Below are 25,959 nucleotides of genomic sequence, written 5' to 3' on the forward strand. Positions count from 1 at the left end.
CATCTAAGTTATTTATATCAAAGAGAGCAAAGGTTTATTTTTGTAGTTTGTACAGGCGGTAGTGGGGACCGAAGGTTTATTTTTAAAGAGTAAATATATATATTATATATAAATTACCTGATTTGTCTGGCCCTTTCTCCTGAGTGGCACAGAGCGGAGGGGGTGGGGGGTGCTTGGGACAGACCCACATGCGGTGGGGTGTGCAAGAAGGGGTTGCGGAGGGGCTGACAGCCTGGCGCTGTGCGAGCGTGTCCCGGAGGCTGTGAGGGGCTGGAAAGCGCTGCCAAGGCAGCCGCTTGGGCTGGGGTTCGGGATGAGAGAGGGGTCACTGGCGTGGGAGCGGCGGTGCCGAGTGGGTGCAGAGCTACTGGTTCCTCTCCTCCCACGGTCTCGCCTCCAAGACCCTATCTCTCAGGCCGCTCAGCCCCTTCCCATCGCTGCCGTGGGGTGGAGGCGGGGCTGTGTCGGCGCTCGCTGCCTGCTGCAGCGCAGCCTCGCTGCCGGCCGAGGGCAGCACAGCTCCGGGGAAGAGGCTCAGCAAAGGGCCCGGCTAGGGGAGCGGCGGTGGGGCTGCGAGAGGCCGAGCTCGCCGCGTCCCCATCTCGCAAAGGACCCCCCGCAGCCCCACCACCCCTGGGATCACTACCCAGGCTGCGTGCGGGCCCCTGGGTGTCCTCGCACCCATCCCACGGCCCAGCTCTGACCCCCCACTCCACTCCCTGCACTTGGCTTGGGGTGACTCAGGCATGCTCCTCTCACCCCGAAGCTGCGAGGCAAAGCACTGTGTTGATGCTCTTGACCAGGGAAGCACCTCTGGTAGGGCCCAGCCCCACAGCCTGCCCCACTGCTGCTTGGGAGGCACTGCTGCTGCCCGAGCCCCCAGATTGGACTGGGGGTAACCTCAACACCCAGCCCCTACTTGGCATGCGGGTCAAGGCGGCGGTGGTGCTCACGGGGCCGTGTGCCACGCCGAGGCCGGCAGAGGTGGGAGGGCACCCCACTCCCCTTCCTCAGTGCATGGGACCGCCAGGCCGCTGCGATGCTTTCCATCTGTTGGTTAGAGGAGAGCAATAGCACCAGCAGCATCACCACAGCATGGTCCTCCCCAAAATCCAGCCCTGCAGCATCCTCCAGCCCAGGAGGTCAGCCAGGGCACCCTGAGAGGAGGCAGCAGCTCACCGGGATAAGCAGATCGTGCTGGTTGTGTGTTTCCAGTGTTGCCAGCTCGCTGGGTGCTAGTAAGGGCAAGCGTAGCTCTTGCACGGGCAGGGCAGCCACCTCGGATACTGGGCGCTCCAGGACAGCCTGCTGGCCAGTGGGACATGAGGGATGGGGCTGGTGAGCTGGTGAGGGTCCAGGCACCCCTGGGTGGCTCTGCCTGGAGGTGGGGCCCAGCCAGGACCACTCATCTGTGTAGCACTCACTGAGCTGACGTGTGCCCACTCCCTCACAGCTTGTACCAGGTCCAGCTCGTCCACGTCCAGGCGGTCACTGCGCAGCACCCGTGCAAGCACCACATCAGAGAGCTCGTGGAAGCCCCGTGTCCGTATAACTGCCTGCCAGCACACCACAGCATCAGGGCACTGGTGCTGGTACCCCACACCAGTCTACCCTTCCATGGACCACCAGACCCATCCTAGCTTGGCACCCCAGCATACCCATATCCAGACTCCTATTCCCTGGCACCCCAGTATCCCTCAGTCATCCTTTACCTGGCACCCAGCATCTTCTCCACAGATACCCCTTGCACCTTTCCTCCCCTGCCCAGCCTCCACCCATTCCATTCTTAGGGCCCCTGGTCCCCAGCCTGATCCTGTATTTCCCAGTGTCCCCCATGCCCTGGAGTACCGCCCTGCCACCCCTCACAGCCATACCGCAGTGCAGCCCTCAATGAAGGACAGGCAGTGCTGCTGGAGGTCTGCCTGCCCATAGGTCACCGCAGCCTGTGGGACAACACAACACCTGTGAGGAGGTCCAGGGCAGGATGCACCCTCTGCCAAAGCTCTACAGAGACACAGACATTCTCAGGAACCCAGGCAAGGCAAGCACCCCTGTGCAGGAGTGCCACAGTGCAGGTGTAGTGGGGAAGGGAAACCAAGGTCCATTTTTTGTCTGTCCTGCTCCCAACAAAGGCTTTGGTGGCTCTACTGCCCACAAAGATCACTCAGCCCTGCTGTCAGCAGGAAACACCTGATTTTCCCATTGCTGCTGAGGAATGTCACCCAGTCCCAGGTGGGTGAGGGGCCCTAGCATTGCTTGCACAAGGCCACTCATGGGTGCCACTCATCTTCAGCTCTCCTTGCATGGGCAAAAGGTCAGCTCAGAGTCCCCCAACATGGCATCCTGATGCCAGTCCCATCATGCCTCATAGTTACCATCCCCTGTGCTCTCATCCTGCCCCCAATCCTACCCAGCAACACTTGTCCCAGGGCTGGCACTGTTCACCTGGGCACCAGGAGGACACGTCCCCATTCCCCCATGCTGGCAGCCCCTGTGCGTGGGGTTCTCAGGACGAGCACAGGCAGGGAAAGCATCACCTCCCTTTCCACAACAGCAGGGGACTGATGTTGAAGCAAGCAGGGAGGGAAGGTGAGATGTTTGCTTCAGATTTGTTTTGCTCTGGGGCTTTGGGGTTTTCCGTTTGTTTCCTCCTGGCCAATTTTAGCTCTGCTTATGATGGGAGTCTGGCACATGTGGCAGGAGCTTCTGTGCTCTAGGGCCAGCATCTCACCCCAAGAGATCTGCTTTGGCCCAAGGGAGATGGAACAAATTTCTCTTCTCTGAGGAGCAGCTTTGGTCCCATCAAGCAGCATGACAGGGCGATTGAGAGCCCTTCCAAGGCTATTTTAGGTGCCAACTCTCATCAGGGTATTTGGAACTGGCCTTAAAACCAGGAGAGCTTCCAGAAACACAGTGCCTCCCAGTTTCATGTGGACGATTGCAAGACCCTGGCAGTGGGGAGCTCTGACCAGCCTTGCTCAGGACAGCATGAGGACATTTCCCTGCCAGGCTGTGGTGGCCCTTGCTGCCCCAGTACAATGTGCTTGGGAGATGGCAGGGCATCTTCTGGGACATTAATGGGCAGGAAATCCTGACCTACCAAGCAGTCAACACCAGGAGGGTCAGGACAGGTCCTACCCCAAAATCACACCGTTCATTTTTAAGCCTCTGTGGCCACACTGGGATCAGACTCACCTGCAGAGCCTCGCAGACCTGCTCAATGCTCAGGGTGTCCTTGATGAACGTGACACAGAGCTAGAGTGCAGATGAAAAGATGGTGGGCAGAGTGAGAACCCAGCCCCAGTACCCCATCCCATGAGTTTCAACATTCCCTAAGCACCCAGGATATGGGAAAGGGGTTGGAGACACCTCTGGTCCTTCAGGATTCTTAAAGCAGCAATGGACTGTGGGCAACCAGCGCCGGCACTGATTCCACCAGAGACTGCGTGCAATGTGACCAAACCCTAGCCAGCCTCATAGCCTTAGCTGGGTCACCTAATCCCCCATGCAGCCATGTCCTGCCACAGAAGGCAGGTCTGGTCTCAGCTATAGTGCACTGGGTGATTCCAGCTTTGTCCAATTTTGCCTGCCAGCTGCTCTCTGCCTGTGACTACTAGGGGACCAACAACTCCAGCTGCAGCCCAAATATGAGTGATGCAGGTGGGATGCAGTCAGACAGGCATGTCTACTGGGGAGCAGGACCTCAGAGTCAGAGCCCCTGGGAAACCCAAGGGGATGTGATGTGCAGGGAGGAGCCATCAGACAGAGCAGAAGTCATCTGAGTCATCTGCCACAGGGACATGAGGTCACTCTGCAGCTGGGCACACAGCCACGGGCTTTTCCCTACTGTCCCTTTCCACCACCACCTCTGCCTCCTCTCCTCTATGGCTCTTCCCACTGCCAGTCACTTCGCCCAGGGACGCTTCCGCTGGATGATGGGATGAGAGCCACGCGGCCGGGGCACCGACTCCCTCTTTTCTGCAGCACCCCTTATGTTACTTTCCTGCCTGGCCGCTGTTTGGGCTTTGGCTGAGCTTGTCCGCCCAGAGTGATGCGGCAGCACCCGTCCCAGGGCGCCTCAGCGGCTCAGCTGAGCCCTTCCCGGCGCAGGGGGCAGCAGGGGAAGTCCGGCCGTGAGCTGGCAGGTCACGCCATCGCCCGGCTCCAATTCGGGAGTCGCTGATGACGTGGCCTGGCCGCCCTCCGCAGCGCCGAGCCGCTCCAGCTCCCTGCCCCCTCCTTGTCTAGCTCCCACTCTTCCTTTTTACTCACTGCTGCCTTCACAAAGCCTTCCAGCGCAGAGCCGCAGCCCTTTGGCAGCACTGCAGCTGGGGTGCTGAGTGCTCTCCAGCACTGGGGCTTTTCTTACGGCACCACCCTGCCACATGATCAGAGGGCATCTGTGGGTGATGGAAGAGGGGCTTTCCTGCTGCTGTGCGGGAGACATGAGCCTCCTTGGCCACCTGCAGGGTTTCCTGGGCCCCATGATGTTCAGAGCCAGTGTTGCACCCCACTAAGGGGGAAAGCTCACTGGAGAGACCCTCCAGGATTGGAAGCAGGGACTGAGCCTCTGTGAGATCCAGGTGATACACCACGATGCTATGCTCAGAGCCACCTCCAGCCCCCATGGGGGCATCAGGGGACCACCCATCCTAGTCTAAGCAGGGCCTTACCTTGCACAGGTCCTGCAGGCCATATTCTACTGATGAAGTCAGCACCTCCAGTGCCTACAGGCAGAAGAGACATGACCATCATCACACAGAGCCACAGAGGATCATGGCAGACAAGGGCATGTGTCCTCCTGCCTCTGTAGGAACTCGCAGGTGGGCCACGTCCATAGGGGAAGGGGCTGCCACATGAGGGTATTGGGTGTCCCCATTCCCAGCATCCAGAGTGTGCACAACCAGCTGTCCCAAGGCTGGGGCAGACACCCACCAGGTGGTCCAGACAATCCACTGTGCTAGGCTGAGATCACACACACTCATTGCACTGTACGTCAGGCAGAAAGCATCATGAAGAGTATCCCCTCCATGTCTGGCACCACAAAGTACCCCCTACCCCTTGTCCACCCATATCCATGTTCCCTGCCAGCTCCAGCCCTACTCACAATGTGTTTGTTGAGGGTGACGCTGTTCGTGTAGAGGAACTCGATGACAGTCAGGAAGACCTCAGGCTGCACATTTCCCAGGACGAAGGGGCCCTGGGGTGGGACACCGCTGGGGGAGTCCTCACTGTCCCCTGGCCCCTGGCAGAGCATCCCCTGGAAAGCCTGGCAGCGGCACACCAACACGCAGCGGTGCGCAAACACCTTCTGCTGCTCCGGGCCCACCACAAATGTCACGTCACTGTTAGGGAGAGGGGACCATGAGGGATGTGTTGTGATGTGGATGCGATGTCTGAGAAGGTGGCACACAGGATGCCCTAGGGCTGGGACAGCGCACACAGGCAGGGACCAGCTGGGTTCCCATCTCAGTGGAGCAATGGCTTTTAGTTTTAACAGAGGAATTTTTTTTTCCCCAGAAGAGGGACATTCCTTGCTGGTGGCTCCATGAAGCTATCTGAATGCTGCAGGTGAGGTGAATAAGACAGGTCTTCTGGAAAGCACAGCCAGCCATAGGTGCTGGTACAGAGAGCATGGGGGCTGGTACAGTCAGATATGCATGCTGACACAGAGTGAGGCAAAGAAACGCCAGGGAGAGCTGGAGAAAGTGACTTTCTTTTCTGGCACAGCAGAGCTGGTGAAAGCATGGCTGCCACCTTGACTCATAGGCACTGACTCATGGGCTTAGGGCTATGAAGCCTCTTGCACTGTTGCCTGCTGCAGTAGCTGGCACGGGGCCCCCCCACCAGGCCTGCAGAATGGGGCAGCCTGTGGTACACGCTAGAACTGCTGTTCCCCAGCCCCATGGCCCCAGCAAATGGAGGCAACATAAGGGAAAAGAGAGTACGTAATGGATTGTCCAGACAGTGTGCATCATGCGGCCATGGCCCATCCATCCCTTCATTCCCTTCTCCTTCCAGCAGAACAATGAGCGGAAGACATCACACAAACTCTGACAGAAGGCTACACACAAACCCATGGCCCAACCTCAAGGTGGTAGATGTGCCCACCAGAGGGAAGGGTATACCACAATACACACAGCTGAGGCATGCCCGACAGTGTGAGCAGGACCTGATCAGTCCAAGAGTGATACTACAAGAGGGACCAAAATAAACTTTCATGGCTATGGTCCACAGGTCAAGTTGGGGAAGCAAGATGCAGGCTGTGAAGTATGACACACAGGCTGCAGTTCTGGGATGCCTGACTTGCAGGATGGGTGCAAGATAAAAGCTGCAGGGTGTAGGTGGGAGGATGCAGGACGAAGGTTGATGGGTGCAGAGCACACATTTCAGACTGTGGGACAAAGGGTGCAGGATGAAAGATGCAAATAGCAGAATGTTGGCTGGGGGTGCCCAGAAGCTGGCAGCTGCTTCCTCACTGCACTACGTCTGGGGACCTCTCACTGCTGAAGTTGGGGTGGGAAAGGCTCTGAGAACAAGTGGCTACCCTTGGAGAGCAGGAGCCTCAGCACAAGATTTAGACACCGCTTTGCCCTGCTGGCGCTATACCCGGGGACAAACCGGGGGGGGGGGGGGGGGCGGGAGGGGGAGGGGGTGTGTCTGGGCACACCGGGGGACTTGCCTCGCTCCAGAGAGGCAGTGACTATCCTGGAGGAACGCATTTGGGCAGGCCAGGGGTGCATGTAGGGGCAGTGCTGCAAAAGCCGTGCGGGGATGCCCCGGTTGAGCTTAAGCCATGGCCGCCCTGCCGGCTGCCCCGGGCTCCGCGCGTCGCCCGGGACCCCAAACCCGCCCGTCAGCGCTCAGGGCCGTGGGAAAGCAGCGCGACGCGGGGCGCTTCAGCATGGCCGGGGACGGAGGGCGGCGGCCCCTCACCTGAACTGGGGGTTGTTGACCAGGGTGCGGAGGGCGGCGGTGAAGGCGGCCGCTTCGCCCTGCAGCCGCGCCGAGATGGATCCGGCCATGGGCTTGCTGCCTCGGGGAGGGCGGCACGGGCAAGGCGGCGGAGGAAGGCGGGAGGCTGGCAGGGGCCAGGCGGGAGGCAAGAGGCGGCAGGCTGGGCGGCCTGGGGAGGAGGCCGCTGCGCCGTACGGCATGGCTCATTGCTAGGGAAACCTGGCAGGCAGCAGCGGCGCCAGACCGCCACGCTGCCGGGGAGGCAGTGGGAGGGAGAGAAGGGGCGGCGACCGGCGAAGCCCACCCATGCATGCTGAGGCGGGTGGGATTGGAGTGGGCTGCTGGCCTGCAGCTGTGTCCCGACGGCATCCACCGCCGTGGTTTACGACGTGCCCCCAGCTCCGAGGCTCGCCCCCCGCGGCTGGTGGCTTTGCTGCGGAGGAGCCCAGGAACGGGGCAGATGGAAGCGAGCGGAGGCAGGCGGCAGGGATTTTGGAAAAGGCAACAGCACATGGAGTGGTTGCATGCACAAAGATTACCGTCACCTCCGCCTGCAGAGCCCCCACGGAAAGCCTCTGGGCGTGGATGTAGGCCCTAGCACCAGCAGTGGAGAAAACTTGAGCTCAGCGTGAGACCTGCTCCCTGAAATGGCAAACGTCGTGTCCTGTCGATGCACAGATCAGAGCCCTGCAGCTCTTACGTCTGCTCGGGAGTCAAGCAATTACAGACAGAAAAAAACATAACCAGTCTCACCCAAGCCCAAACCAGGTCCTGTACCAGGGATTGCTCCATTCCCTTTCTCCCAAGCCTGGCTGGCCCCAAGCAGCATGCAATTGGCAACAGCGGAAGGGTGTCTACAAGAGGGGGACACCTTTACTTGCCAGCTGTGGTGAGGAGGAGGAGGAGCAGGGACGACGGCTGCACCCTGAGGGAGTGGGGTCCAGCTGCCAGGGTGCTTGGCAGCACTAGTCAGTGGCAGGCTATAAATACCTCTGGACGGGAGATAGAAACACAAAAGCCGTCTCCCTTTTCCTCAAGTAGCTTGGCAGCCGAGCCAGACAAAGGCGTATTGACAGGCAGTCGTGTCGTACCAGCTGGACTTGGCTCCGCCGATGGAGAAAAGCCCCAGTGAGGGCCGGGAGGGATCAGTAAACTTGCCCTCAGACCTGGGCATTTCAGCAGCGGGAAGATCCCCAGCGCATGGCAGGGCTGTACTTGACGGGCACTCACCTACACACTCTCACTTGGTGCAGCAGATTGAGTATATAAAGAATGCAAACCTTTGGGTGAAGTCGAACTGTTGAAGATCCCAGCCCTGGTGCAGACCATAGTTGAGGTACAAAGTGGTGATCACTATTGGTGTTCTCTACTCCCTCCTCTTTTCACGTTCAAAACCAGCAGGCATTTTTTAGGGTTGACAGGGAACAATTAAGGTTGGAGGGTACATGCCCAGAGCAACCATGCTCCTGCACTGGCACAGCTAGAAATGCAGGAGTAAAAGGGCATAGGGCTGTCAAGGGACCAGGAAACAAGGAGTTACAGGAGCTGTGTCCCATAGTGGCCCTGTGGAGCCTCAGTGTCACGTAGCAACACTTCACGCTCCAGGAGCACAACAGCTTTGTCCCTGCTCACTGCGACTTGTGGAACCAAGGTTTGTCCTGGGCAGCCAGGAGCATAACATCAGGCAGAGAGATCTGGATTTACCCTGGCAGAACAGGAGTTGAGCTAAGGGTAAGTATTGGACCAGATGCTGGCAGAAAGGCTGGGGATGCTGAAGGAGGAGCAGCTATACATCAGTGCCAGAGGGAAAGACTGGGTATGAGAGAGCAGAGGGCTGGACAAAATGTGTCTGTTGGATCAGCTCTAGGTAGCAAAGGCTGCTGGGGAGGGAGGTGCTGGAGGAGGGAAGATAGCTGCCACAATCCCCCACTCCCTCTGCATCCAGACCTGCAGGAAACTGTGTACCAGGAGACGAGACATGTTATTTGTAAGTGGCAGAAGAGGCAAAGCAGAGATGTGGTGGGATAGAGAGGCTGAGGAACAACCTAACAACCTTCCTCCACCCCAGCACTAAGAGTCACCGTCGCTCCTTTTCCAGGCTACATATATGGCCGAGCAGCTGCCCCCAGAGATGGCCCTGCCAGCCCGGATGACAGCTGTGGACAACACTGAAGCCCCGCCACTTCGGGCCACCCGCCGCGGCTCTCAGCCTCCACCTCCAGCCCAGGGCACCGAGGAAGGGAAAGCACCACTCATGCCCTCTCGCCGCAGCTCCGTCCTGAGCACCCTCCCGCCACCCCTGGCCAGCCGCCGCAGCTCGCTCAGAGCAGCCCCAGGGGGCCGGCGCCCTTCCCTCGGCCTTTGGATGCTCCACAGCCGTGTAAGCTTCTCCGGGCTCCCCCTCTTCCAGCCCGCCCTCAAGCCCCGCCTCGAAAACACGTACAGGATGCAGCCGGATGAAGGCTGCAAGTTCAACACGGAGCAGGTGGAACGGGTGCTGAAGGGAAGCCTGGCCGGGGCCCTGGGGACCACAGTCTACAACGCCCAGGACAGTGCCCAGCTAGCCCAAAGTCTGGTTGAGCTGCTGCAGAGTCAGGCAAAGGAGGTGGTGCCACCCCGTTACAAGCTGGTCTGTCAGGTCCTGCTCGGCCAGCAGGGCCAGCAAAGCCTGCTGGTGGCCAGCCAGGCTCTGTGGGACCCCAAGAGTGACAACTTTGCCTGCACCACTTTCTGCAATGCCTCCATCTTTGCCGTGGCCACAGTGCACGGAGTCTACTTTGAATAATGCCTGCCTCTCCTTCCACTCAGCCTTATAAGCCTGCAGTGGGAGAGCAGCTGAAATAAAAGTTCTCTTGAGTTGTGCTTCATACCTGGAGTCTTTGGCAACAGTCTATGCAGAGAGAAAGATAACAGATCCAACTCTGCTCACTACAGCTCCCAGTCCAGGTTCATAGCCACAGTCTAGCTTTCAATACCAGTTCACAAAAAGACCCAAGCTGCAGCAACTACAATTCAAGAAGCTTCATTATCTTGTGGCAGGCAGCTGCCCAAGGCTGTGCTACAGGGAGCATCCCAGCTGGCTTCCTACAGCACAAGCTGCTCCCAGGCAGATTGATTACACCAGCACCGGGGAAGGAGATGACAGATCACCTTCAAAGCAAGTTGATGGAGCAGATTAAATCCCTCTTCTGGCTTCATTCCCAGCTCCTATCCCATCACACCAGGTGTCAATGCCAGGACTTCAGCAAGCCACCCAGCCCCAGGGCCACAACCCCTTGCCTTCTGCAGCTCAGCAGCATGAGAACAGCTGGGTTTGGTTCAAGAGCACAGACACTTGGGAATGAGTGTTTCACAACAATGAGCTGGGGCAGCTTCAGGGCTCTACAGGCATCAGCAAGAGCTAACTGTGCCCTTCCTACCAGGCCCAGGAAGGGTAGTGAAGGTACCACATGGCCTCCCCATTCCCATCCTGCCTCCCATTCCTTATATCCTATCAAGAGGCAGTGTTTTGTCTGTCAGGCAGAAGCAGCCCTGGCACAACAATGATGGGGAAGCTAAAACCCTTTTGTGTCTCCAGCTCCAAGTAAGGCAGGCAGTTTGCCCTTACACAAATAATTATTTTATTGAGGCAAGTGAGGGACAGGGGAGCTGCACATGGACAGACTAACAGGAAAAATAAATAATTCCATATAAATAAGATACATAAATAGTCCCACATGGCAGAGGCTGCCTTGAAACAAGAAACCTCCCCAGGTCCCAGCAAGATGAAGGCTTCTCCAGGTAAGCCCTCAGATCCCATCCCCCCCACCCTTTATCAAACCTCAAGTTGTACCAGACAGTTCACAATTTGGGAACCCAGCACAGTCCCCTTAGTTGTGGAGTGGCACACACCAATCCCTGGCAGGGCACATGGCACCCTTCACCCCTAGGAAAGAGTTCTCCCTACCTCACAACAGCTGAGTGTTGAGATTAAGGCTGTGCCAGTCCTCAAGGCCATGGAGAAGGTCTACACAACTGATACTTAAACTTGGACAGGACAGTCCAAGCCCCCACTACAGGAAACTACCAGCTAAGGCAGGACGGAGCACCAAGCCATGCCTGAGGCACAGCCAGACCCATACCTGGCTACAGGCCACTCACCCACTACCTCCTTGTGCCATCCCAGTCTGCTCCACCAAAACCAGCACAACCAGAACAGGAGCCGCCAGTGGGAAGATAACAATTGCACAGAGCCAGGGAGCAGCATGGATGCCTGGACCTGCTGCTGTAACCACATCCACATGTCTTAGTTCAGAGTCCAGCTGAGCACCAGGAGGAGGTGCCCAGGTGGGCATCCAGCACCACAACATACCTCCCATCCTGTGGGAGGGCAAAGGGAGACCTCTGCATCCAGATAGGGTCCCCCAGGGTCCCACACTAGGCCTCAGCACGTTCTTGGAGAAGCTTGAGGATGTATCTGAGGCGATGGTGGAGCTCAGGAGAGCAGCCTAGCTCCTGGATGCTGCACAGCTTGTAGGTGTAGGAGTTGCGTTCCCGGTTGATGTATGTGACAAGGCAGGAGTGGTCAGGCTTGCTAATGATCACCTTGGTGTGGTCATTGTAGAAGTTCACCTAAGAGACAAGTTGGGCTTGCTTTAACCCATGTTTCCCATAGCATGTCAGGAGCCAGGACAGAGCTTCCTGCCTCAACCTGTTCCTCCTCTCTGACCTGCCTGGGAGCATCCCTGCTTCATGCCCCACAACAGGAATGCACCAGCACAGAAGGAAGTGGCTAAGAGAAGCATGTCCCCCATGGGCTGAATGAGCTGCAGTCAGCAGCTCTGGGCACTGCAGCAGCATACTGCATCCATAGCTGGACCTTGCATTTGGGCTGGTGCAAATAAAGTATTATGCAAGCCAGGAGTCCTCAGCCAGCCTCATCCCCACAGGGGTCTGGGCGCCTCTACTGTGCCCCACACATACCTGGAGGGTGCCACTGCTAAAGAGCATAAGCAAGGCTTGATCAGTCTTCACCCACTGCAGGAGGAGCAGGGCTGGCTGCCCAAGGTCATCTATGCTGGGCAAGTCACCTCCCTTAGAGAGAAATGTCAATGTAAGCCATTAGTGCCAAAACCAGGAGCATACAAACAAACCTAGACACCCCCAACAGGGTCCCCACTCCCAAGACTACTCTGTCCACCTGACCACAGCCTGTGAGCTGGAATTCCCACAACCCCAAGCAGTGTGGCCAAGCCATAACCCAACATCCAACCCAACCACAATCCCAGCCCACCCCTGGTTCCCAAAACTCACCTTCACCAGGTGCTGCTCCATGTAGGATGCGAAGTAGCGCAAGACACTCATCTGTCCCTGCAGCTGCTCAGGGATGGCAGCTGCAGAGAACACGAGGTGTTTGCTGTTGGTTGGGTTGTAATGCACTGTCCTGAGAGAAAGCAGACCATGAGCTTGAAGGCCACACAGCATCAAACCCACCCTTGGCATAGCCTCCTTTGACCCTTTCCATTTGAGGTGCTTCCACAGAGACAGCCAACCCCTTCCCCCCTGCTTACCTGTGACTGGGGGAAAGTGTCATGTGCGTGCCATTGTTGAAGAGGACCCCAATGCTGCGGTTGGAGAGCTGGTAGCCAAAACCATACTTGTTGGAATAATCAACCCACTTGCTCACCCACACAAAGTGCTCATGGCGGGCCAAGGAAGCTGGGTTTTTCTCAGCTGGTGGAGACAGGAAAGGCATGAATACAGCAGGCAACCAGCAACCAGCCCAGTCCACCTTACTTCACCAGTAGGGAGCAGACTACCCCCCACCAGAAGGCTTTGGTTACATTTAAGGTACCCTAAATAATAGCCATGCCTTCATCCCACGGGGGAAGGGATGCGCAGCACCCTGTGTTCCAGCCCAGAGCAGTCCAACCAGTTTACCTGGAGGCATGGAGGAGAGGCAGGTCCGCAAGAGCCGGACAGCCGACTCGATGATGGCAGAGGCAGTGATGCAATCTTCAAAGGCTGCAGAGAGAAGATGACAGGCTGAGTCAGCCAGCCCCACTATCAGCCAGAGCAGGGCAGGAAACTCAGGGCAGGCTGCAGTGGCCTGAGCAGGTATTGCTCACCCTCACAGCTGCTGGCCATCGTCCCCCGGATGGACGGGCATGCAGACTTGTGAGAAGTCTCCTCCACCACTGTCTCAACAGGGCTAGAGCTGGCACTGCGGCATGACACAGGGGTGGCCTGTGGAGAGACCTGGCTTTACCATCATCCTGCCTGCTCCCCTGTGGAGAGGGGTGCATACAGGCTCAGGGATGTCCTCACCTCATTCCCTTCCATAGTTTTATAGCTCATCTGCCGGCAGATTGAGGTCTTCATCAGCCCACTGACCAGTTTAGAGATGTCATCCTTGTCCTCCAAAGAGCCCTTCTTAGCTGAGAAGCAAGCAAACAATAGGAACACTGCTGAGCACAGGGGCTGAGGATATCTGAGCCACTCCTCACATTAGCTCAGCACTCCCTCGTCTGCTCCCATGCTCACAGTGGTGAGGATGGTGTCAGGCAGCCGTCTCCCACTTTCACTTCCCATTTCTCATGCAACATAGGGCTTCCAGGAGGAACTGCCCCCATGGATTGCAGCATAGCATCTGCTCTCCAGGCACACACCCATGCCAGGCTGCCAGTGCCAGAAGGGCAGGGACAAGCCCAGCTTGTGCCAGCCCAAGTCAGAAGACCCACAGAGACCAACTGGAAGTCCCTCTAGGAGACAGGACCCACTTCTCCTTGAAGAAAGGGTCACCCAGGTGTTCTGCACAAGTACATGGACTCACCACCCTTAGGTTTCTTCTTCCCAAAGAGTGTCTTGGTGACTTTAGCAAAAAGACTCTTTGCTGGGTTGGGGGGACTCAGTTCTGGAGCCATCACACAGCTGCTGGGAGGAAGCTTCTCAGGCGTGTAGCCCTGCAGAAAGGTTAAGGCAGAAGTTTGGTTTCCATAATCTATGTGCTCCAGGCAGACCAGACGCCGTGGGCTGACTGCAGTCACTCATAGTCCTCCTGACAGCCAGCTTGCATCAAGCCTTGGCCCCACAGCTGGCATCAACATGGGAAACAGCTCATGCTATAGGGACAGGGCAGGAAGAGCACATCAGAGTCCTCAGTTCCCCTTGCTGGCATTTGAGCAGGACAGAGATTTGGGCTCCAAGGACAGTATCCTGGACAACTCAGAGCCCCATTCCACCCAGAGAAGGGTTTAGGCCAGACTCCCACTCACCTTGAAGAACTCATGGTCCAAGATCTCCTCAAGGGTGAGACGGTCCTGAGGGTTGCGTCTAAGGATGCCAGCAATAAGGTGCTTGGCAGGCAGGGAGAGGAAGGCAGGGAGGGTGTACTCCACCTGCTTGATACACCTATAGGTCTCCTTGAGGTCGGAGGTCTCAAAGGGAGGGTTGCCACATAGCAAGGTGTACCTGCAAAGGTACACATGTGCCACCGTCACAACCCCACCAGGCTGGTGACTCAGCAGCACTTTAGGCAAGGAAGTTATTGGCATTTGGCTGGCCACACCTGGCCAGGAGCACCACTTCCAGCCGGGCAGCTGCACTCACATCCGGCCACACTTCCTCCTACAAACTCTTTAGAGAAACAAGCCAGAAGCACTGGGGATGGCAAGATGGTTGGCAGAAAGCCACCCTCCGCCACCACTACACCCGTCCTTGCATGGCCTATGGGGTGGAAAGCAGAGCAGGAAGCTAGCAGGCAGCAGCTGGATAAGGCACTGGATGCCACAAAGCAAAAGTGATCACCTGCCTTTAGCAGCTCCTACTTGCACAGACCCCAAGCAACATTCTGGGATGTCTGGAGGCATCTGCTCTGAAGCAGGGGTAGGCAGCATCTGCCCACTTCCCTGCCCCTGCCTTTCAGCAACCACTGCAAAACCACAACGCAAAGTGCAAGAGGACTTCCTCATCGGATGCTCCACAGCCTGTCTCTCCTCTACCCCCAGGCAGGCAGCACTGCCAGACCCCTCCCAACCCAGCAGTACACACTTACATGACACAGCCCAGAGACCACACATCTGACTCTGGCCCATGGCCCTGCCTCAGTAGCACTTCTGGAGCCAGGTAGTTGGGTGTCCCACATATTGTCCTGTAAGGAAGAAAGCCAGGTCAGTACATGCTCTATTATCCCCTTGCAGACAGACTCCTCTCTGCCAAGCCCTCGGATTTAACTTGCAGCCTGCCCTCCCCTCTTCATTTTATTCTTTGTGGCCCAACAAAAAAAAACCCCACATCTACAAAAAGCCCCAGAGATTGCCCCCCTCTTCAGCTTCTAGGGATCAGGAACAGCTGCTCCTGGGAAGCCATTGGGAAGAGCTTGTCCTAGAGCTGGGGAGGAACAGAGCCTTTGTGTCCCAGCCTGCACAGCCGTCAGGCCAGCCAGGCAGGCACAATAGCAGTAGTCAGTGCATTGTTCTCCTGACGCCTGCAGAGCTCACTCCTGAAGGCGCCACAAAGCCCCCAGCCCCCTTGCCTTGCCTGCAGCAGAGGCAAGAACCACTCCCCCACCCCAGGGGGGCACTCTGAGGTTCTCCCTCCCCAGGCCAGGAAGGACCTCTCCCTCTTCCCCTCTCCCAGGAAGCCACAGGAGGAAGAGCAAAACCTCAGAGGGCTCTGGAATAGAGAAGCCTCAGACTTACTTTTTCTTTTGGTCAGAGACATCCTGACAAGCAGCTAGCCCAAAATCTCCCACTTTCAGCTCCATGTTTTCGTTGATGAAGAAGTTGCCTGTAAGTCAAGGGTGATGTGTCACCACAAATCCCCGAGGCAAGTCGCTCCCCACACAGCACTGCCCCAACCACAGCACTCACCAAGCTTGAGGTCTCTGTGAAGAATGCCCTTGAGGTGAAGGTATTTCAAGCCTGAGATGATCTGTTTGAGGTAATAGCGTACTTCGGGCTCCAGCAGAGTATGGCGGGCCTTCCAGATGTGGGCCAAGGACTGCAGAGAGAAGACTGGTTGGTGACAGCAAACAGAGAGAACAAGCAGCTAGGCTGACTAGGCAGAGGGTAGGTAGGGTCAAAGCCAGTTCTTCCAGAAGTTGCATATACACAAATAATCCTCCTTTCACAGCTGTGACCTCAGAAGACTCCCCACACAAGGCTGAGAGGTTGTTCAACATAGCCAGGGGAACCACTGGATTTAGAGTGGACCCATCAGGACCTACAGACTACCAAATGAGCAGGAAGCTTGACCAGGCCAGGCAAGCAGTAGTATCCTCAGCGCTTGTGTGAAACCACAAGGATTACAGCTGACCTCAGAGGGTGGGACCGAGCAGGCATCACGGTGGTTCGGGAGAAAGAACGTGCTAGCTAAGCACCTCAGATAAGGCCTCCTCCAACCAGCCACACCTTTTAGCAGGGAAGCCACACCAGCACTCACCTTCCTACTACAGTGCTCCAGAAAGATGTAGATGCTCTCTGCATCCTCAAAGTAGTGGGAGAACTTGACAATATGTTTGTGGTGTAAGCCCCGGTGCAGCTCAATCTCATTGGTGATCTGAAAGGGAAGGGTGGTCCCAGGTGACCACAGGCCACTCATTGCACGTCACCAGCCCAGCACCCCACAAGTCCCACAGCACCCACCTTCTCCCGCTGGTGGGGTTTAGCCACCCGGCTGTGAGGAATGACCTTCACGGCATAGGTTTTGTTGCTGGAGAGGTCTGTCATTTCATAGCATCGTGCAAACCCACCCTACAAGGGAGGACATGGTCATGAGTGGGTGAGAGACAGACACTAGTCCCTGCCTGGTTAGAAGCTGCCTACTCCTCCTCCGTTCCCTCGCAGCACAGCCCGGCAAGCGTCACACGCTCCCTCCTGCTGCGTCGCCCACTAAGATCTGAACTATGATGTTCTCAACCAGGGATTTTCTTCACCCAGTTCCTGTAAAACCTCCAGATCATTTTTCTTCCCACCATAGCCGGATTCTGCCATCTTTTCCCATGACAGATCAACCCGGAAAGTCCTGTGCAGGGCAGGGAGCCCGGACACCGGAGGCCACCGAAAGACAGCTCAATGGAGACAGGTTTTTCCTGCCATGATGTCAGCCTCCAATCTGCACACTCAGCCGCTGAGCCTGTCCGGGCCGGGCTGGGAACCGGCACCCACCTCCTACACACCACTGTCAGGGGGAGGAAAAGTTGCATGTGGCAGAACGGCAGGGACCGGCACCCCTGGGAAACGGGACACCCGTCAGCCCACGCACGCCCTGCAGGGCACCCCGAAACCGATGCGTCCACGATAGCCGGCGAGGCACGCAGCCAGGCCGGGTGATTCACATCTCCCAGCACTGCTGCGGGCCCGCCGGGAGAAGCGGGGAGGAAGGGGGCGGCGGGCGACAGGCGAGGAGCCGCATACAGCCGTAGGCCATCCCGGGTGAGATGGAGCAGGCGCGCAACAACCCGCCCCTCCCTGCGCCCGCACCGGGCTGCGTCTCTCGGCTCCCAGCCCCGCTCAACCCCATCATTCCCCAGTACCTTTCCCAGCAGGCGGCCTTTGCAGTAGGACCGGCCGGAGACGGGGTCGGTGATGATGCGAGTGGTCTCGGCCACGCGGGGCGGGGGCGGAGGCGCCGGCGTATGTGCGGGCTGCGCAGGGAGACAGGCGGCGGGGAAAGGAGGGAAGAGGCCGACAGGTTCCATGTCGGGCGCGGGAGCAGGCGAAGGAGGGGCTGCTGCTGCCGCGGCTCCTCCGCGCCGCGCACGTGGCCCCGCCGCCGCGCAGCTGCCGCCGCCGCGGGAATCCCGCCCGCTTTATCAATGGGTGCGGTGACGTCACCCCGCCAGCCCCGCCCCCGGGCGGCTCCGCGCCGCCCTTAAAGCGGCAGCCGCACGGGAAGGGGCTCGTGGGGTTTGTGCGCTCGCCGGCACCCCCTTGCTGGACGTGATCCGACGGGAGAAGTACAGGCGCGGCACGGTTGCCTCCGCCACACAGAGCCCTCAGGCACCACGGGTCCTACCCGCACACAGCTACCGTCACAGTCACGCAGCACAGGGTCCCCTAACGGACACACCGACATCCACAGGCACGCAGAGATCCCTGCTCAGCTGCCTCGAGTCTCTCCCAGGATACACAGAGCCCTCTCCCTACACAGATCTATAAATACACCCCACCCCATCCACTTACAAGTCATCTCTCTTCGCGGGGGTGACTAGTTTGTGTCATACGGTCCCCTGGGGACCCCACATCTACACCACACAGAAAGTCTGTGGCCAGGGCAGGATTTCAAAGCCCATGAGTTCACTGCAAGCCCTGGCACCCCCGTGCCAAACCTGGATGCAGACAACCTCCTTAAAGTCGTCACTTTGTTGCAGAGTCGCAGCCCATTCTAGGTGGGGCACTGGGGACACAGGGACAGCTGAAGATGCAGGTGAACTCCTCGGCTGGGCTGTCTCCTCAGTGGGTGCCCCTTGGCCACACTTTGCCCCAGCTCTAGCCCAGCCCCGTGTTCCAGTGACCCTCAGACGGTCCGAAAACATCAGTACCCTGTGCTCTCAGTGTATAGTCCGGAACTGGAGACCTGCTAGGTCCCACTAGCACACCCCTCAGCACTGGGACACCCCACCTTGGGCTTCCTGGGGTCTCTGGTGTTGTGAGGTGGGCCCAGCTGTGGTGACCCAGGTCTACAGTGGCCCAGGTGTGTAGTGTTGGTTGGGCAGTGTGTCATAGTGGTAGTGCTCTCTAGTGATCATGAGGAGGACACACCTCTGTACCCCCACCCCCAGAGGAGGCCATGGAAGGATGGTAAGCATTTCTTCTTCTCCATGGGTGTGGGAGATGGCAGAGGTAGCCACAAATCCACCTGGACATGCAGCATTGCGAGAGTCCCTCAAAAGCAGGTCCTGCCACCCTTCCCCTGTTCCATACTGCATACATGGTGACTTATGCATGCATCTCTTACTCTGTGCCTCAGTTTCCCCACTCTGCACTCCACCTCTTTTTCCCCGAGGCAGCTGAAGGTTCTAGTCACTGGTCTGCTCCTGAATACGATGAGGCTTTTCCATCAGTCCTAGCAGCCAAGCACACCCATATTCCCCCAGCTGTGCGGGGAATTAACCTTTCCCCTCCCCCCCCCCCCCCCCCCCCCCCCCGCAGAAAAGCTGCCTGCAGGGAGAGAGGAAATGAGATGTATCTGTCTGCTCTTTTGTCAAGTTTCCAGCTCTTGCAAAGGAAATATGTGCAAACCCATCACCTAGCGGCACACACGCTCCAGGAGCAGGCAAGGAGGCTGCTGCCCCTTGGGGAGCACTGCCCGTTTCCACCAGAGCCCCGCAGCTCTCCGGGGTGCAGGCAGTGTCATGGGGCTGTGCTGGTTTTTCGTTGGAGGCCACAGTTCAAGGCTGCTGGGAGCTCCCCAAGCAGAGCTGAGTCAGCGTCTGGAGGCAACGTGTAGGTGGAGGCACCCTGGGGTGCAGGGAAGCCCCAGGGGACCTTCATGGGGGTGGTGTGGCAAACGGCACTGGTTTTGCCCTCGAGGTCCTCCACAAAGGCACAGAGCAGATCAGCAAGAGACAGGAGCTGACAGCCTCTGCTACTGTTACCCTCTGGGTCTGGGGGCACAGTGGGACCCCCCAGCCTGCCAGAGCTGTGACGCCTTTTTTCCAAGAAGAATGTAGCCTGAAAGCCAACCTCAAAGCCTGCATGTGGGACCTGCAGTAATGCAGAGCACTGCAGATAGAGGGTTTCCCATTACAGAGATGGGGCAGTGGGAGGAAATGTGGTTTAACATCCACAACCTGCCCAGCAAGAGGAGGCTCTGGGTGATCCTCTGGCTTCTTGCAGCTATTTAGATGGACTTAGAGCAAAAGCAAGAGAAGCACTTTGAGCAGGTGTACAGTGAAACTAGGACAAGCACACAATGCAAGTTGCATCAAGGGAAATTCTGGGTAGGTGTTAGGAAAATTTTTTCCTCTGTGTGCATGGTAAAATATTACAGCAGCCCAGAGAGGCTGTAGGATCTCCATCCTTCACAATACCCACACCTGACCTGGCCCCAGTCCAGTTTACTGTGAGGTTCCACCACCTTAACAGCTTGGGATGCAGGGGAGCACCTTGGGATCAGGGTGACAGGTGTGATCCCCTCAGGAGCCACATTTTCCCCTCCCTCATCACTCTTACCCACTGAGCTCCTGGAAAGCATGGGGCTGCAGCTGTTGAGGAAGAGGAGGGATAAAGTGGACTGGTCCCTTAGTTGAACTGAGGAAGGAAGCACCAGCGTCAAAAAAGCCCAACTTGCCCCAGGGGCTGGCTGGGGATGTGCAGAGGGGAAGCTGCAAATACGGGCAAAGCTACACGAAGCGAGAGATACAAAGAGCTGGAGCCCTCCGGATTAAGAAAGCACACGAGCCCGTGGTGGTGCGTAAAATGCCGGTGCTGGAAGGCTGCTCCTTGGGAAGCAGGATCTGGCCCAAGGAGGCTCAAGGAGTCCTCTGAAATCTCCTGTAACAGGGCTTTTGGCTCAGCTGCTGTCTCAGAGCTGGGGGAACTGGGAGCTCTGGCCCACGGGTGTCAGTCTGGGACTGTGTGTCCGTATATGGAGCACTCTGGGAGGCAAATCTCACTTACTCCCCCCGGCTGCTGTACTGCTGGCACCTCCCTCTCCGCAAGGGTCCGAACAGCCATTTCCTTTGTCCCACCCCAGCAGCCAGACCTCGGCAAGCTCTGCTTCCCTCCCTGCTTCCTGCCTCGCTTCCCTCCCTGTCCAGTCCCTCCCCATCCTGTCCTGGATGCGCAGCAGAAATCCCTTGTGCAGAGTTCATTGCTGCAGCATTTGCTGCACAGCACGAGGTGCTGGCACCCCAGACCTGCTGCTCATGCAGCAATGCCTGCAGAAGCATGAGTCAGGTTCCCCTACCAGAAACCCACACCTCTGCCAGAGTCTGCGGGTCTGGGAGAGACCTGAGCAGGGTGCAAGGGACATGGGTGATGGGTTTAGGCAAAGGGCAGTTGCTGCTTTCACACTGGGGACTGAAGCGTCCCTGAGAGCCACCAGGAGGGGGGTGAAATCAAGGCAAGAGATTCTTGAAGCCTGATGCCTTCTCAAATTCTGCTGCATTCTTCAGGATGTGTGGCTGAATCCCAAGATACACAACACATAGGGTGGCCAGCAGGGCCCTTCCCAACTCTGATCTACTCACAGGGCTTTGTCAGCATGGCACTGCATGGGCACTTGGGCCAGGTCCTGTCTCACCCACTTCCACTTCCACTGCAACCAAAGCAAAGCCCTGTTGGTACCTCACACCACAACGAGAACAGAGGCACTTTCAGGGCTTGGAAACTCAACTTCCCTCTCCAGAACTGCTTTTTCTGTGGGTTGTGGTGCTCCTTTTTCCCATCCCAGGACTGGAAGGAAGTTGGAAAAGGTCCAGTAATGAAGACAGAGGCTGGCCCCTTTTGTCCCTGTTCTGCAAGCATTTACACCCTGCATCTTCTCCCCAGTGGGGCCGGGAGCAGCACTGTGCATGGAGGTATGGGGACCAGCTGAGCAGAGCCCTCTTCCTGGCCCAGGGTGGAGACAAACTCAGCAGAGCCTGACTGCTCTCCGTGATCTTAAGGGGCTGATACTGGAGTATAGAGGCAGCTGGAGGGACAAACGTCTTGGGGTGACAGCCAGGATTAGAGACTGGGGGAAGGCGGGAAGGGGCATTGCTTCTGGGAGATGGAGAGGAGAGGCGTGGGGAAAGGCTGCGGGCAGCTGTGGTTTGGGGGAGAGGACAGAGGAAAGAGGGCCACTAGGAGGGACTCGAGGTAGGGTGCTGAGGTCAAGCCACCGTACAATGCGGGTGGAGGGTCCGTCTGGCGAGAGCTCAGGAAGGGACGGGACGCAGGGGGCTGAAAGCAGAATAGCGCCCGCAGGGGTAAGGCGAGGCGGGTCCGGTCCGGGGCGGGCGAGCTGCGGCGGGGCCGCCCCGCGGCGAGGCGGAGCCGGTGACCGCGCCCGGCGGGCAGCACGGCGGGACGCGGAGCGGCCCCAGAGGATGAGGTCTGCGACGGCAGGTGAGGCGGGGCAGGGCACCCCTGGGCGGGAGGGGAAACAGCCCAAGGGTCGCTGCCTGCCAGGGGGCAGCCGGCCGGGGCAGCAGGGCGTCGGGTGTGCGACAGCCGCGGGCGGGCGGGGAGCGGCAGACCTAGGAGGTGGCGCCCGGGGGGACTGCAGGGACCTGGTCCCCTTCCCTAGAAGGGAGAGAGGTCGGGTTCATCCCTCCGCCGGAGGGCCGAAGCAAGGGGAAAGCTGGCTCACCGGCCGTCACCCATCCCCTCTGCTCTCCCCGCAGGCACAGGGCTGGGGACAGTGTCCCTCTGGGGCAGCATCCTGCTCGCTGCCGGCCTGGCCCTCGACCCAGCACCGCAAAGCTGCAACTGCACCGAGCCCATGGACTTTCAGGCTTTCCAGGAGGCTCCACTGCCCGAGAGCTGCTGCCTCAACTTCACCAGCTCCAACATCACCCTTCTGGACTGGGGTGCACTGGTAGGGGTGCGGGGACTGCGAGAGCTCTACCTCTCACACTGTGGCATCATGGATATCAGCAACGCACAGGGAGTTCCTCCTGCATTGGAGATCTTGCACTTAAGTCACAATTTGCTGAGAAGTCTCCCTGGGAGCTTTCTGGAAGATGCCCCTAACTTGAGAGTCCTTTATTTGGACAGCAACCAGCTCCAGGAGTTGCCCAAGTCCTTCCTGAAAGCATCGACCCAGGTCCAGGAGGTTTACCTGGGTTTCAATGCCCTGACTTTCCTTCCTACCAGCCTTCTGAAGCCATCTCTGCACCAGCTCCAGCTCTCCAACAACAGCTGGGACTGCAACTGTGCTTTCCTGAGCAATCTGGAGGGCTGGCTGAGCCTGGCTGCTGAAGTTATCTGCCACACACCAGAGCAGTACCACGGCGTGGACCTCCAGAGCATATCCCGGGATAAGCTGTGCCACTCACACAGCCTAACTGCCCTCTTCATCTGTTTGCCCTCTGTCCTCATCCTTGCCAGCATCACCTGGTGCTTCTGCAGGCATAAGAGAAAGACTAACTACAGCCTTCAGAGCAGGTCCCAGAGCCACCTGACCACAGCAGAGAGGAGCAACATGCCGGTGCTTGCAGAACCCCACCACTACGTCCCCTGTGAGCTGCCTGTCACTCCCTCTAAGACCAAGAAGAAGGTTCTGCTGAGGAGTCAGGTCCTGCTTCAGCCCTCTGCAGACCCACTGGATAGCAGCAAAGACCTCTATGAGGAGGTGGAGATCCAGGTGGGATCCTCCAGCAGTTCTCAAGTACCTACCCATGAAGTGCAGAGAGGGATGATGCTGGACAGGCAGTGGGACACCCCAGCACCAAGGGTGGAGGAGCTGGGGAGCAGTGAGCCAGAGGTGGACACTGTCAGTGTGAGTGAAGTACTGAAGGACTCTACCAACCGGGAGAAGATGTACTTGAGTCAGTCAACCAACTATTACAACCTGGTACCTGGCATTGAGCTGGAGGACTCAGACAACCTGGAGTATGAGAGCATAGACCTGCACTGATGCCAGAGGGCTGTGTTAGGAATATGGCTGCATGATGGCAATGGCCAGGCTGTAGCCAAAGCTAGCAGAACAGGAGAGGCACAAACTGTCCTGTTGTGGTTTACAGTGGCTGCTTGCAAAGCTGCACCCCAAAATTCCTGTCTCTCCTGCTGTGATACCATGCACATCTTTTGCTTGCCAGGTGCTCAGCTGGGCAAGAGGTATGAGAGTGGACACTGACAACTCAGCCACTGTCCATGGAAGGATGTGGAGAGGAAGCAAGACCTGTTTTGGGGGACCAGGTGACAGTATTGTATGTACCAGACCCACCAACCAGTGCTTCCATCATCTGTCACTAGAGAAGTACAGCAGCTGGCCCAGAGAGAAGAGGGTTTTAGGAATGGGACTAGCTCTGCCTAAATGGTCTGTGGGGTGTGTCATGTGTGGATGAAGGCTCTACAGTGGGAGCCTGGGATGACTCTACCTGCTTCCCACCTCACGTCCCACTGTGTCCTACCATGTGGCATGTGGACTTGAAATAGCTGGTGCATTTTTGCTGCTCTATGCACGAGTGAGCGTAGAGACATGCTTGCAGGGACTGCCTAGGGTGGGTGTGCGAGGTGCACACAACCACAGAGGGCCGTGGGAAGGGGTCCCTTGCAGCCTCCCCTGCCCCATGTTCTTCCAAGCAGGGATGTAGTTATGAATAAGAAATAAATCATTTTACTCAAGATAGTGTGAACTCATCCCTGTGTCTGTGTGATCTGGGGTTGTGAGAAGCCAGCTGATGGAATGTTGGGGAGTGCAGTGATGGGGAGCTCCCATCTCCCCTCCTGGTCTGTGGGTGGTGCTCCAGCATGTCTCATCCAGCAGTCCCAGGGTTGCTCTGCCAACCCAGCAGAGCAGAGCTGGGCATTGGCTGAAGGTGAGTGGAGCCTTTGCTTTGTACCATGGGTCACAACTCAGCCAGGGAAGGTGTGAGTCTGCTGTAAATGTCGTAGTTCCTGGCCAGGGTAGGAACCTGTGGGGCAAAGGATGGAGGAGCTGTAGATCGGACTCTGTACAGGCACATTCTGGCAAGTCTCACCCATGGGTTCTCCAGCCCTTCTCTGGGGATGGGAGGATGCAGGCACCCTTGAACCCCGTCCCTACTCACCAGGGGAACATTTCCCAGGCTGGAAGCCCCAGCAGCCACCCTGATCCACATTGGAGCTGCCCTGGGCCTGGGCCAGGCGCTGTGCCCAGGCAGGAAGGGAGGGAGCTGAGCAGGGCAGGATGTGGTGCTCTGGCCAGGCGAAGGAAGCGGAGTTTCCTGTGGAGCACAGCTTGGCCTCCGGCAGCCCATGGTGAGCCATGTTCCCTGGCAGTGCTCAGCACCAGCCCACCGTGGGCTGGGTACCAGGACAGGATGATTTCCCTGCATGTCTCGCTGTCACTCACAGATGTTTTCTCACTGGTTTATGTCCTGCTGGATTTTTTTCCCTTCCCACTCACTCCTGGCCCTGGGAAAATGGCCTGGTGCCAGCCTTTAGTGTGCCCTCACCAGTTCCTGCCAGGTTGTGCAGCCAGGGAACACTCAAGAGATCTGTGTGCCCAGCTCATGCCGTTCCCAAGTCTTCCCCTAGGGACATGGAGGGCCCCGGAGCTGCCACAGTGCCGAGGTCCAGCCAGCCCAGGGGCTGCAACTGCACCCACAGCCGCAGGCATTGCCTGTTGCTAGCAGCAAGGACGTGGTGAACGTTTTTGTGTCTTTCACCTGTGCTTCAGAAATATTGCACAGCCGTCCCTGGGTGCTGCCTCTGCCCCTGCACTCCGGTGTCAAGTTCCCAGAGCTTCCAGGTGCAATGCAATCCTCCATCCTTTTTCCTCCTTCTCATGGAGCCTGAATTCAGCTGCCGTGGCTGGAAAGGAAAAATATCCACACTGCCCCACTGGATCCTCCCTAGCACCCACAGCTCCCACCTAAATCCCTGTCCATGGCAAATGGCAGGAAGCTGTGACTAAGCCAGGGTTCCCTGTTCTCTGCCTCTAACAGCCCAAATCCATCACGGGGAGGGCTTGGCCGTGTGGACACATGTAGGGTTATTTATGTGGCAGAGGCAGCAGTAAGACAGGAGGATGCACACAGAGAGTGGGCAGCAGAGATGGGTCAGGGAAGGGCAGGGCAATCGTGTGGATAGTTCTACTCATGAGCCACAATGTTTGGTGTGGGAACAAGTGCACATCCTCAGGCTGCATCCTCAAGCCCTGCAGTCTGGACAGTAGCAGGAACTCCTTCTCCCCAGTTTAGCTGGCAGCCATCAAGAGTAGGATCTTTCTGATGAGGTATAGCACCTGCAGCTACTGGTCCTGCTCATGTCTTCACAAAGCAACCCCTATGCCCTGCTTCTGCTGTGTCCAGGTGTCTCTGCTCTCCATGGATGATGTATACTAGAACCTACATCCAGCCATGAAGGGCTCGCAAGTGAGTCCATAGCT

General features: G+C 57.8%; 3 protein-coding genes across 4 annotated transcripts; 1 reads left to right on the plus strand and 2 right to left on the minus strand.

Annotated features, from left to right (window-relative positions):
* Positions 1 to 8: 8 nt before the first annotated feature.
* BTBD19 (BTB domain containing 19) lies at positions 9 to 7,208 on the minus strand. 2 transcript variants are annotated; one of them, XM_064147703.1, is made up of 8 exons: positions 6,937 to 7,208; positions 5,108 to 5,345; positions 4,674 to 4,727; positions 3,196 to 3,255; positions 1,875 to 1,943; positions 1,425 to 1,556; positions 1,180 to 1,305; positions 9 to 1,050 (listed from the first exon to the last, which is right to left on the minus strand). In XM_064147703.1, the coding sequence occupies exons 1-8, from the start codon at positions 7,155 to 7,157 to the stop codon at positions 916 to 918; spliced, it is 1,035 nt and encodes a 344-aa protein (XP_064003773.1). In that variant the 5' UTR covers positions 7,158 to 7,208; the 3' UTR covers positions 9 to 915. The 2 variants fall into 2 exon arrangements, with proteins under 2 accessions (XP_064003773.1, XP_064003772.1); XM_064147702.1 differs by having other exon boundaries at positions 1,180 to 1,308.
* A 1,448-nt stretch (positions 7,209 to 8,656) lies between these two features.
* DYNLT4 (dynein light chain Tctex-type 4) lies at positions 8,657 to 9,742 on the plus strand. The gene is made up of 2 exons (XM_064147705.1): positions 8,657 to 8,688; positions 9,056 to 9,742. The coding sequence occupies exon 2, from the start codon at positions 9,065 to 9,067 to the stop codon at positions 9,740 to 9,742; it is 678 nt and encodes a 225-aa protein (XP_064003775.1). The 5' UTR covers positions 8,657 to 8,688; positions 9,056 to 9,064.
* Positions 9,743 to 10,553: 811 nt separating this feature from the next.
* On the minus strand, positions 10,554 to 17,712 carry PLK3 (polo like kinase 3). The gene is made up of 15 exons (XM_064147704.1): positions 17,471 to 17,712; positions 16,581 to 16,688; positions 16,378 to 16,494; positions 15,807 to 15,936; positions 15,636 to 15,723; positions 14,990 to 15,085; positions 14,211 to 14,406; positions 13,769 to 13,898; positions 13,264 to 13,373; positions 13,065 to 13,182; positions 12,877 to 12,960; positions 12,507 to 12,669; positions 12,250 to 12,379; positions 11,920 to 12,030; positions 10,554 to 11,568 (listed from the first exon to the last, which is right to left on the minus strand). The coding sequence occupies exons 1-15, from the start codon at positions 17,633 to 17,635 to the stop codon at positions 11,374 to 11,376; spliced, it is 1,941 nt and encodes a 646-aa protein (XP_064003774.1). The 5' UTR covers positions 17,636 to 17,712; the 3' UTR covers positions 10,554 to 11,373.
* Between the last annotated feature and the right edge of the window lie 8,247 nt (positions 17,713 to 25,959).

The sequence above is a fragment of the Pogoniulus pusillus genome, chromosome 8 (genome assembly GCF_015220805.1).
Source record: "Pogoniulus pusillus isolate bPogPus1 chromosome 8, bPogPus1.pri, whole genome shotgun sequence".
Lineage (NCBI taxonomy): Eukaryota > Metazoa > Chordata > Aves > Piciformes > Lybiidae > Pogoniulus > Pogoniulus pusillus.

What these genes read in the sequence shown, in the direction of transcription:
- BTBD19 (XM_064147702.1), bottom strand. Translation starts at nt 7,157, where the DNA reads ATGCCGTACGGCGCAGCGGCCTCCTCCCCAGGCCGCCCAGCCTGCCGC. An exon ending in TCACCCTCAACAAACACATT is followed by an intron (nt 4,728 to 5,107) that starts GTGAGTAGGGCT and finishes TTCTGCCTGTAG; the next exon opens with GCACTGGAGGTGCTGACTTC. An exon ending in TCATTGAGGGCTGCACTGCG is followed by an intron (nt 1,557 to 1,874) that starts GTATGGCTGTGA and finishes GTGTGCTGGCAG; the next exon opens with GCAGTTATACGGACACGGGG.
- DYNLT4 (XM_064147705.1), top strand. Translation starts at nt 9,065, where the DNA reads ATGGCCGAGCAGCTGCCCCCAGAGATGGCCCTGCCAGCCCGGATGACA.
- PLK3 (XM_064147704.1), bottom strand. Translation starts at nt 17,635, where the DNA reads ATGGAACCTGTCGGCCTCTTCCCTCCTTTCCCCGCCGCCTGTCTCCCT. An exon ending in AACCCCACCAGCGGGAGAAG is followed by an intron (nt 16,495 to 16,580) that starts GTGGGTGCTGTG and finishes CTTCCCTTTCAG; the next exon opens with ATCACCAATGAGATTGAGCT. An exon ending in TGGAGCACTGTAGTAGGAAG is followed by an intron (nt 15,937 to 16,377) that starts GTGAGTGCTGGT and finishes TTCTCTCTGCAG; the next exon opens with TCCTTGGCCCACATCTGGAA.